Below are 12,376 nucleotides of genomic sequence, written 5' to 3'. Positions count from 1 at the left end.
ACTCTACTGATAAGCTGCAGTTCCTATGTCTTTCTGATTAGGCAGCTGCCAAGTAGGGCTTATGATACTCTTGTTGGTCTGATTGCTTAATCTAAGAATCCTGGTGGCTGTTACAAAATATTATCTTTGTTTGTTCACTGATCAACTTGTTCCAGGAAAATATAATACTAAATTTAAGGCAATCACAAAGAAATAAAATTACATGTAAAATCTCTAATTCCTCTGTTTGACTAATCCATTTTGCAATTCCTTGAATACTGAACAGGGAGTGTATACCAGTAATTCTAGTTTCCTTTTCAATAGTGCTTCTCTAAGAAAATCTGTACATATAAAATTTTAGCTAACAATGTTAAACATACTTAAGTTACTTGAATCAATCCTTTTCATTTTCACTTGAAATGTCTTAAAATAGCAAAAGTATTTTATGCATATACCTCGCTTTTGGACTTCCTCTTCTTCACTGTCACTTTCTTCTGATGAAGATGAAGAGGAGGAGGATGAGGAGGAGGACGAGGATGAAGACGAAGATGATGCTGAAGAACAAGAGGAGGACGAAGAAGAACTAGAGCCTGATTGAGAGTGGGAACAAGACGAGGAGGAAGACGAGGAAGAAGAGGATCTGGAAGAACAGGACGACCTCTCAGAATCGGAGTCAGAATCAGAACTAGACTCCGATCCTCTTTTGTGGACTCGCTGTTTCTTAGAAGCTGGGTTTGGAGTTAGGGGTTCTGTTCTGGCTGCAACCATGCGTCTGTCTGCTTCACCTTTTCCACCAGATTTCTGGTTTCCAGTAGCCTGTGGTAAAATACCATTCTTTGGACTTACAGGCTCAGACTTTATTAGTGTCCTGGTTTCCTCAGAAGACATAGATTCTTCTTCAGAAGACTGAGGCTCCTCTTTAAGGTTTTCACTTTTAACTTTCACATCCTCTAGAACAATACCTTTTGCATCTAGGAGCCTAGGTAGAGAGGTAAGAGGAGAAGCAGAAAGTGCTACTTGATATTGCTGTAAAAGTGGGGTAGAAGTCCTTGAATGAGCCATCTTACTTTGACTGTAGTTCCTTTGAGCTGCCATAAATGAGAGTTCAGGATCACGAAGAATGTGATAGTCTGTTCGGCTCACCCCATGTTTAGCAGCTCCAATAAGCAAGTCCCTATCATGAGGGCCACACTCCCACCAGACAGGTAAGTCTGGATTTGGATGGCAAAGCTTCAAGCGTTCAAACAATTGTGGATGTCGGAGGGCCTGCTCCCGTACTTTCCTTAGAAGTTCAATGCGATACAAAGTCCTAGAAGCACGTTCTTCTGTGATTGGCTGGATAAAAATATTTGGATCCACGAATTCTACATTAAAACAATAACAAAAATAGTAACCTCAAAATACTTCATTATAGATTTTAAACAAATAATGTAACTTCTAAAATGTACCTCTAACTCAGTATCATTGTATAGTTTCCAGAATTTCCTTTTAATATTTTTAACGAGAAAAACACTTACTCAAACTCACTTATAAACACAAAGTAAACTGTTAAATAATGCCCCATAAACAAACATAGGCCCACATGTCCTTAACTGCACTGAGGTAACTCAGGGCATTGCAGTGAACTCACAAGTACACCAAAGCCTTTCATAAAATTTGAGGGAAATTGGGGCCAGCCCGGTGGTGTAGTGGTTAAGTTCCTGCACTCTACTTCGGCAGCCTAGGCTGTGCAGGTTCAGATCCTGGGTGTGGACTATATACTGCTCATCAAGCCATGCCATGGCGGCGTCCCACATATAAAAGAGAGGAAGAATAGCAACAGATGTTAACTCAGGGTCAATCTTCCTTACAATAACAACAACAAACAAAAAATTGAGGAAAACACAGTGATATTTGTCAAACACTGTATGAACTACTAGCTTGAGAGAGTTCACTTTCAACTTAAGACCATGCTATATTCCTTTTGGTGGAGGCCTAGCTTTGCAAGCAGAGATACTGGTAGCTGGGAAGAGCTCAAAAAGACCAGAGCTTGTTGAAATAATGCAGGGACCACCTGAAGGAGCTCCTAATGGCTAAATTCAGAACAATAAGAACATCAAAATGAATAATGATAGTATAGAATTATGACCTACAGAATAAATATCCATTAGTTCATATTGACATGAATAAATAATTGATGAAGTAGACTAGGAAGAAGGAACAGTTCTTCCTTGCAGTAGAATTCCACAATAAAAACTGCTGGAAGATCTCCTGAGGGATACTAAAATCAATGGGTGAATGTTTGAGGAAAAACAGGATTTGTATGGTCTCCAAGTATCTCTTCAAGATACTTGTTGACTAGAGGGGAAAAGACAGCAATTTTACACTAGAGAAACGCAGCACAAATCACTTAAAACAAGCAATCAAGGGTAACAGCATCAGTACTAAGACATACTGACATCATGAATCCCATGATATTATGTTCTGAGAAGGACACATCTTCATTTCTATGGTACTCCTGCTAAAAATGCATAACCTTAGTCCAATGATGTGAAACGCAAGACAAATCCAAACTGAGGGGTTTATGGCAAAATAACTGATCAATACTTTTCAAGGTCGTTAAAAACAAGAGAAAAACTGAGGATCTGTTACAGACTGCAGGAGGCTAAGGAGAAAGGACAACCAAACACAATGTGGGAGCCAGGAACAAAAAAAGACATCAGTGGAAAAACTGGTAAGATTTGAATAGATATTTAGTTTAGTTAATGGTATTGTACGAAAGTTAATGTCCCGGGCTGATAATTATACTATAATTAATCATGTAAGATTTTAACATGTAAGGATTTTAATCATGTAAGATTTTAACTCTAAGGAGGCAGAGTGTGGGTTATATGGAAACTCCTTGTTCAGTTTTTACAACTTTTCTGAAAGTTGAAGAGTAGTTCAAAATAAAAAGTTAAAAAAAATCAAGGACCATGCAAAATTAACATAGAACAAGAAATAAGAGAGTATCCATTCTACTTCCAAGATTTGAGGTGTGCCCAACAGATGCACACATCCCATTAGTAAGTAACTGGGTATTTTAGAAAGAAATAGAAGTATTATTTTTCTTTCAGTGTATGTTATGTTTTCAAACAATTACCAGATTGTTAGGACATAAATACTTATTAAGTTGTTTGAACCTCATTATTCATTAAACAGAACTTTTGACTTCAAGTACTATGAAAAATTACTGAGACATTAAGGGTGCTAAGAAGTGAGGAATCCTGTTTGGGAAACTCTGATCTAAGTAAAACCTCACGCAGATTTCTAACAAGGAAACGCTACCTTTTCAATCATTATTTAGTAACTAACCCTTTCCCTTTTCTTTTAAAACTGGATTCAAAAGTGATGAATTGGGGCCGGCCCAGAGGCACAGTGGTTAAGCTTGCGTGCTCTGCTTCAGTGGCCTGGGATTCAGCAGTTCAGATCCTGGCCGCTGACCTACACACTGCTCATCAAGCCATGCTGAGGCAGCATCCCACATAGAAGAACTGGAACAACTTACAACTAGGATATACAACTATGTACTGTTAGCTCAGGGCCAAGCTTCCTCACCAAAAAGTATACCTTTAAAAAAAAAAAAGTGATGAGTTTATTCACATAACTTTATATTGCTGATGAGAATTAAGGAAAAAAAGAGGGCCTCTCGGTAACCATAAATAATAGAAGACAAAATACTTAGCTTTATCTGTCTTTTTAAATCCATTTATGGTCTTACAATAGACCTTAAAGTAGACTAAAATCTACTCTGAATTATCTGGTATTTGAGTAATCAAGCGACTCACTACCCTATTCAGTGGACTGACAAATCTGTTAAGAAATAAAATTAAAAACAGGAAACAAACCTACATGAAATTTAAGTCCTTTTATAAACCACTTACATTTTTACTATGAAACCATAGTAAAGCCATAGGAACCATAGGAAGCCACTGGGGTTAGCAGTCAGAAACCATATTCAGTAAAGAATGGAGATGGCTGCTTACAACAGCACTACTGAGAGGAACTGCTGACAGGAGGAGCTATTTCTCTGGGCTTCGAGAACAATGACATTCATCCCAGAACAGCTCCTTAGCTGAGCATTAGCACCTCTGATTGCTGTCTTTTTTTGAAGGCACTCCGTGATTGTTTGCCTACTAAAACTCTGTGAAATGTCTTTTGAGTGGAGACCTCATTCCTTGCAATATTATTCGTGTAAACCAGCCCTCTAGTGCAGTTCCTTTAAGCTGGACTGAAAATACAGCTTAGTTTCGTTTACCAAAAGCTATCCTTTATCTTCTACCTGCCCCAATCATAAATCTAACACTAAATAAAAACACCGGCTATTTCCTCAAAACTCAATGGGTACCTTTAGTCTCTTTAGATCTCATTTTAATAGGAGGATTAAGAAACAGGGGATCTTTAAGCAGTTTATTTACAATTCTGAGAAAGTGCTGACGTGTTGAATTAGATAGTATTGAAATAAAAGTTGGAGATTTCTGAATTTTAGTGGTTTTGCTTTTTGATCAGAACAAGGAAAAAAAGAAATTTTATACATACCTTCCTTGGAAGGAAGACGACAAACCCTCCGACACATGGACATGAACGCATACAAGTATTTCTCCAAACTATCATCAGTTTTCTTATGTAGCCTAGCCATAGCTCTAAATTTTGTCCAATCAAACTGGCCTCTGTCAGGATCAAATACTACTCCAAATGTAGACACAACCCTATAAAAATCAGCTTCTTCTCTTCTTGTCCATCTATTTCAAATCAGATTAAAGAAAAAGATACATTGGTCACTGAAAAAAATATTTATTAACGTTGAATATAATGACTATAATAAACATTTAACCTAACACTTTAAAGGATTAAATCCAGTGTTATTGCTTTGTAAATAAATTTTAAAATGCTAGTAGACTCATCCATCCAACCACGCTTCTTTTCCTTCATAATAATAGTTTTTTGCATATTTATTATGTGAGAAAACATGCATGGGATATAAGATTATATGATATGATAACCCTTCCTTTAGAATAAAGATAAAACATTTCAAACATATTTATAGCATAAGGTAGTATTTTGTAGTTTTATGCATTATAGCAACCTAAAGTATTTTAGGAAGATTAATCCATATCTGACAGACTGAAGGAAAATGTATGTGGTAGATTAGAGATGGTCATTAATTCTTTGCCAGTCTTCCTATTGAGAGGTGCCACCTATTTCCCTTTCCCTTAAATCTTGGTTGGCCCTGTGACTTTTCTGACCAAGAGTAGGAGACAAAAGTGACATTTTTACTGCTGAGGCTGGGCCTTAAGAAATCTGCAACTTCTGCCTTGCTACTTGGAATGCTCCCTCTTAGAATCTGAGCTCCCAGTTGGCAGCCAGCACCAACTGCTAGCCATATGAGTAAGGACCCTTTGGACCTTCCACCCATCTCAGCACTCAGTCAACACCACAGGAGGCAGGAGAACTACTGGGGCAAGCCACAGAATCATGAGAAACAAAAAACTGATGTTTTAAGTCACTATGTTTTGGGATGGGTTGTTATCCAACGATAGATAACTGAAACAGCTATCTGTTTCAGTGAACCCTATTTACAGAGGTTTGAAGATTATGTGTAGGATAGTTAGTCTGAAGTTTCAGACTCAGTAAATTCTGGTTACAACAAATGTGCTGTAAATGAAACGAGAACAATGATTTTATCTTCCAGAGAACATCTAAGGACCCAGGTTTAACAGGGAGGCCAGGTTATTGCTAAACACTCCTATTCTTTTCCATGTATTCCCTCCTTTTTAAGAAGAGAAAGCTTATGTGATGAGAGAAGCTTGCCTGTCTTCTTCACAAGGTCTCTTGCAAGAAGCTCCACTACTATTTGTTGCCCTTTGACATGGTAGTTCCAAGGGTTTATTCTCTGTAGAAAGCATGGATGGACTGGTCTTTCATACCTTCTTATATCTCAACAATGTCAAAATGTAAAATAAGATAGAATGGAATTTATTTCATGTAATTTAAAGATGTTTGATAATTTAACTTTTGAGTTTGCTCTGCACATTCATGTTTTTTCATACCTCACTGTTCATGAACATGACAAAAGAATGATTAAATATAAAGTATGTGTAATAACTATAAAATGCAATCATCTTTATTAGTTTTACCATATTTGTGTATATATGTGTGCGAGCATGTATACATGTCCATCAAGCACTTTGGTTTTTTTTTTTTTTTTTTTTAAAGATTTTATTTTTTTTCCTTTTTCTCCCCAAAGCCCCCCAGTACATAGTTGTATATTCTTCGTTGTGGGTCCTTCTAGTTGTGGCATGTGGGACGCTGCCTCAGCGTGGTCTGACGAGCAGTGCCATGTCCGCGCCCAGGATTCAAACCAACGAAACACTGGGCCGCCTGCAGCGGAGCGCGCGAACTTAACCACTCGGCCACGGGGCCAGCCCCCATCAAGCACTTTGTTTTGACCAGCTTCCCTACCTATATGTTTTTCATAAAGTGAAATAATCACACCCTAACAGCCTTCAGAATGAACGACTATATTTAGATATTATATATTAAAAATTTAGTGCTATTGTCTTACCTCTGCTGTCTTTCTATCTTGGCTGCCATTTTAGGATTAAGAGTGGCTTCTTCATACAGAGGCTGCATTACACTGGCAGGCACTGAGAAAGTAGGTTGTAGCTGCTGGATTTGTCTGTTTTTATTAGTACGCTGATATGCTGTGATGAGACGCCTCAAACGTGTGGTTAAAGCTGACTGAGTAGGCCAATAAATTTTATCACCCTCCATCAGTTGACCATCTACATTTAAAGAAACTCAAGTCAATTAAGAAAAAAAAACACTAAAAAACAAAAGCAAAACAAACAAAACTAGACAGATACTGTAATGAAGCTTACCAAAGCAGCACAACCTCCCTACTTAAAAAATCTTTTTCTTTCAATCTGGTTATGTGAAAAACAAAAATCTCTCACTATAAAAAAGTTTTTTTATAACTACAGCCCTAAAAACATTACAACAAACTTTAAGAGTAGCTCACAGGAAGTAGGTCACAGCGGACTAAAGAACCACCATGTTATCTATTTAAAGAGAACTTGACTTGCACAGAAAATACAAGTCTTGCATTTCCAGGTCTAATATATGTTACTGGTTGGCAAATACTCAATGTCTTAACTTAAATTAAAAGTCAAACTGAAACCATGAGAAGTTGAATACTACGCTTTTCTAACTGAAGCTTTCTGTATTAAATTTATCTCAATTTAATTAGAATCAAAACATTTTAAAAGTCATTAAGGAGAAACATACATTTAAAAAATTCAATATGACAATGCTGTAACTTTTAAGTTTTTATTCACCCAATAAAGTACAGGATCTAATTCCCTACTTCCAGAGTGTAATATTATAATTATATACACCATAATCAAGCAGATCATTCATGCTCCGCAAAAACTACTCCTTTGTTCCTGTTGAACCACCAGGGGGTGAGGCACTATTCCCCTTGGGTGCCAGCTGGGAATGAGCGTACTCTAGCGACAGTCTACTTCTATTTGGTATCAGAAAGAAGTAGAAGCAAGATCCTGAACAGAAAAGTTTTGTAGAAACTGAGTGATAAAGAATGGTTCTAATGTGCACGTGGAATTAAGAAGTTGTTGAATGGACTATTGAATCAACACTATAATGATGAAATCTCACATGTAAGTTTAATAATCAAGCCATGAAATCATCAAAGCTTCTATTCTATAAAAAAGGAGTCACTGCATAAAGATTTGAAACAACTGAAAATATTGTTAAACTCCCAATCAACTAGTATGTCCTATAATGATTCTGGGTGTCTTCTATAAAAATCTCATATACATTTGAAACACTATAAAAGTGTATTCGTTTATTGATCTCACGGTATCATGAAGACATAAATTTAAAATAATACTAAATAAAGACAAGTGCAATTTACCTCCATCTGCTATTACAAGATCTCCTGGTGAGGAAACATCATCCTTTTAAAAGAAAATAGAAATTTTAACAGGGTAACTGGATCATGACATAGATAAGAAAGGAGAATCAAACTTCTTTATAATAGAGAACTTTTCTGCAATAGGACTTTTAATGATTAATTTAGCAAAAATAAAATTTCACTTTCTTGCTCTCAGTTCTTACCTTTCACACTTCTTTATTGCTTTTGACAATCAGACCAGTCATTATTTACTAAAATTATTTCCTTTTCTATGATTACTTTTAGGCTAATTTCTTTTCCTCCATCCTTTCTCTAACTGTAAATATGCCCTAGGTTTTATTGCTAACCGTTTTTTTTTCATTCTATATACCAACTCTCAGATCATTCATTCATTCTCATATTTGACCATTAGATAACCTGCAAATCTTTTATTTCTCAGCCTCAAACAGTTTGCTTGTGGTGTATATCTAATTTTTATCTGTCAACAGATCATCTCCAATTAGGTATCCCAACATTACAGTAAACTTAATACGTTCATAACCTTGGTGATTTTGTCTCAATGACTACTAGTTTCTATTGTTGTTTTAGAAAAGCTTAAAGTTAGAATTACCATCATTCTTTTGAAGGTAGGTCTTTTTTTATTTGGTTACTTTTACATCTTCTCTTTGTCTGGGGTATCTGTAGTTTTCGCAGGATATTTCTTGGAGTAGATTTAGTTTTATTTATCCTGTCAAGATTCACTTTAGTTCTTGAATCTGAGGATTCCTATCTTTCATAAAATCTGATATTTCTTAAAATAGGGCTTCTGCCTTATGCTCTCTAGTCTTTCCTTCTAGAATACCTATTAGACATTTGCCAGATATTATCATGCTATCCTCTTTGTCTCTTAGAAGTGTTTCATATTTTCATTGTGCTAGCTATTGATTTATTGGCTCTCAGCTCTAAATTTACTGTCTCTTTTGCCAGCTCTGAGAAAACAGATCTGGGCTCTTTAAACATTTTTTCCTAGCCGGCCAGTAATGATGTCAAGCTTTGTAAGTGATGGGAGCCTGAGAGACACTGTAGGAGGAAAGGGGTTTTACTTCCTGCTTCAGTAAGCTTCTTCCTTGTTCAGCTCCCACAGCACAGGTAGCTTCCCAAGTGCCAGCTCCTGCAGTTCAAGCAGCTTCTTTAGCACCTGCTGGGCCAGCAGCTTTCCCTGGCAACCTCTCCCTTGTGTGATTTAGTAGCAGTGTCTCCAGTGAGACACTTCCCCAGGGAAAACTTCCTTGGCACCCCTAAAGGGCAGATTTCCAGCAAGTTCCAGAGGTTGGATTTCCAGGAAGCTGTACCAGTGTGGCAGCACAGCAACTTTTCTGCCATCCAGTGAGCTACGGCCATGCCCTCCCCAAAAGGTCAGGATCTCAGCCCTGCTGGGGGTGGGACTCTTCCTTGGGTGCTCTACGTCAGCCCTAGGAGCAGAGGTTATGCCCATATTCTTTAGAGTTCTCTTTCCTTCTTACTGGCCAATCTCTCATTACTTCAATCCTCTTATTATAGGCAATAATTCTTTTTCTTTCTTTTTTCTTTTTGAGGAAGATTAGCCCTGAGCTAACATCTGCTGCCAATCCTCCTCTTTTTTTGCTGAGGAAGACTGGCCCTGAGCTAACATCCATGCCCATCTTCCTCTACTTTATATGTGGGACTGCTGCCACAGCATGGCTTGACAAGCCGTGCATAGGTCCGCAACCAGGATCCAAACTGGTGAACCCCAGGCCATCAAAGTGGAATGTGCCAACTTAACTGCTGTGCCACTGGGCTGGCCCCCAATAATTCTTTACGTTAAACTTTCCCTGTTCAATTTACTATGTGGTTTTCTATCTTGATTGGCTCAAACTGATTCATTATGCTACATTATGGATAATTTCCTCATGTCTATCTTCTAAATTTATTTCTTTTCTCATGAGCTGTATCTAATCTGCTTCTCCAGCAGAATGTTAAATGTGTTTGTTGAGTTTTAAATTTCAATGACTGTATTTTCTAATTCTAAAGTTACATATAATTCTTTTTCATATGTCCCTAGTCTTTTAAAATCATATCCTTCTTTTGATCCTGGTTCTTTCTTCAGTCATTGAAAAATTTATTTATTTTCTATTTCAATAGCCCTATTATCAGAAATTCTTAGATGTCTAACCTTGTTCTTAGCTGCATGTACTAACATTCACTCATGGTGAATCATTCCTCATATATTTTAAATTTTAGGATTTCGACCTCATTTTATGGTGGGCTTTATCTTCAGGACTCAAGTATAATCTGGATTGAAGTTGTTTCTTTCACAGTTTTTTTTTCTTTTTGTTTCTATCAGGTACCTCATCAGTATTACTAGCCTGGGACCCCTGTTTATATTACATTTTTGGCTTGAGGGTTCCTGGACCATGCAGACAAAGTAAAAGAATCAAACCACAAACTCAAGGAAAGGCAGGCCTAAGGCTGTGAATTCTCAGGGGAGACAATTTTTCCCATACCAAGTCCAGGCTGAGATAAATGTCCTTGTTGTCTCCCTGTGCTGATTGTCAGACAGCTCTGACTTTATACAGGATTTGAGTTCTCACTGCCACACCTGGGCCTATGCTCATCTTGTCCTCATATAGGCATTAAAATCCAAGTCCCGTGGCTATCAAGACCAGCAAATCCTGTCTGAAAAGTCATCAATTCCCCCACTCCACAGATTATTTTCTGTATTTCAACCCAACTCTTCTTCTTTTTGACTTAATATAAACAGAGTACTTAGAACTATGCTTTAAGCAGGTCATAATTCCTCCAGGCACCATCCTCTATTTCAAAACTCTTTATGCAGGTATAGTTTCTATCTGTTGCTGTATACCGTTAGTATCTAAGTTATCACGGGATTTTGCCCTTGGACACCGTGTTTCTTAGTGCCTAGCAGTATGGCATGCGGGCAGGCCCCATTTCATCCACATGTCCAAATCAGCCTCCAGCTTGTCTAGAAGGGGAAATTGGGCAAATTCTGAATGATTACTTGTGATGTCTGCCAACCTAAGCTGATCACTAACTTAGATAATCTTCTGAAGAACAGAAGAATTATGTATAATGAAAAACATGTGAAGGAAAAACACACAAAAGAAAAAGCAAATAAAAGAAATCATGGAATAACTAGGATTGAGGATTTTAAAATATGACCCAAAGCATACCTCTATATCATCTTTAAAGATAGCTGGGGCAGGTTTGTATTCTGGATCTTCCACATCCCTGTTAAAATATCAACAAATGCTATAATTATTGTACCGGACTTAAAATTTCTCTTGACAGGACAAACAAATGGAGTCTGGTTGGAAAGACTTTTTAGTTTGTTTTAAAGGTCTCTGAACTGAAGTCTCTGTTCTCTAGCCAGAGGAGCCAAAGCCACAGCATGAAGGCTGTTACATGGTAAGTCAAAAAAAACCTAGTTCTAATTTACATTTATTCCCAAGTTCACTTTTAAATGTGGTATTATTAACGTAACATAGTCTCTTATTTTTCTCTTTTGGTAAGAAAAGAAAGATAATAAAGGCCTTATTACATGTATAATGAACAACATCATATTTCTCTTCAATTGTAATATTCTTAGCTTTCTTCTTTCTTCTTATGCCCCTAGAATTCTATGGCCTTAATGGCCATGACCATTAAGAATGGAAAAATGAAGGACTCATCAAAAGAATGGGTGTGGGGCAGGTCTAGTCTCTTCCTTGATCATACTCTGTTGGCCAAGTGCTAACTAGAGTATCATTAACTTTTAGACTGTAAACTCCAATTCTCTTACTACCACATTAAAGATAAACATCACTGACACAGAATACCCTGATGTTGCTAGAGATATATGGAGAATTCACAGCTCTGAAATGCACATACCCATCCATATAATCATTTGCCCTCTGTTCTGCAGCAACTGCTTTCTCATCAGGTTTTCCCACTCTTTCCAGGAAGCATAATGCTGGGTCTGCTCGGATAGTGTTATATTTTTCATAACCTGGAGGAATCACCAATTATGAACATAAAAAGGATAAAAAGAAGAAAGATGTATAAACATAAGCATTCCTTATATTTATAGTGAATGATGTTTCTGGACTAATGGAACCATATATTAAAGTTTTTTAGAAATGATCACAAACATTACATGATCTGGCAATAAGTATATTTAAAAATGTAAATTTATCAGTTAAAATAAAAAAGAGGAAAAATTGATCACACACACATATTTTACATAAGAATGCTTCCTGCTAGAGAAGCAGGTCACATATGCCACCCTTTCATGAGGAAATGTAGTGACTGACAGACATAGTTGGGTAGAGTATGCTTTATATGATGTATATAATAACATGGATGTCACTTGAATAAAGCTGTGAGTGGAAATCAGTAAACTCAGAACTAGTTGAATTACACTATACATAGAAGACGACTCTATCTACC

At 37.0% G+C, this 12,376-nt stretch overlaps 1 protein-coding gene across 11 annotated transcripts in view; it reads right to left on the bottom strand.

Moving 5' to 3' along the window:
• CHD9 (chromodomain helicase DNA binding protein 9) overlaps window positions 1-12,376 on the bottom strand; it is a 228,453-nt gene that overhangs the window by 20,830 nt on the left and 195,247 nt on the right. For all 11 annotated transcript variants that reach the window (XM_046684201.1, XM_046684200.1, XM_046684199.1 and 8 more), the window contains 6 exons: window positions 11,819-11,936; window positions 11,122-11,179; window positions 7,931-7,973; window positions 6,563-6,782; window positions 4,537-4,739; window positions 435-1,343 (listed from right to left, as the gene is read on the bottom strand). In XM_046684201.1, the coding sequence (XP_046540157.1) occupies window positions 435-1,343; window positions 4,537-4,739; window positions 6,563-6,782; window positions 7,931-7,973; window positions 11,122-11,179; window positions 11,819-11,936 (1,551 nt within the window). The remainder of the gene's footprint in view (window positions 1-434; window positions 1,344-4,536; window positions 4,740-6,562; window positions 6,783-7,930; window positions 7,974-11,121; window positions 11,180-11,818; window positions 11,937-12,376) is intronic.

Source organism: Equus quagga, chromosome 13, assembly GCF_021613505.1.
Source record: "Equus quagga isolate Etosha38 chromosome 13, UCLA_HA_Equagga_1.0, whole genome shotgun sequence".
NCBI classification, from domain to species: domain Eukaryota; kingdom Metazoa; phylum Chordata; class Mammalia; order Perissodactyla; family Equidae; genus Equus; species Equus quagga.
The sequence above is the reverse complement of the archived record's forward strand: the minus strand, read 5'-3'. Positions and strand labels throughout refer to the sequence as shown.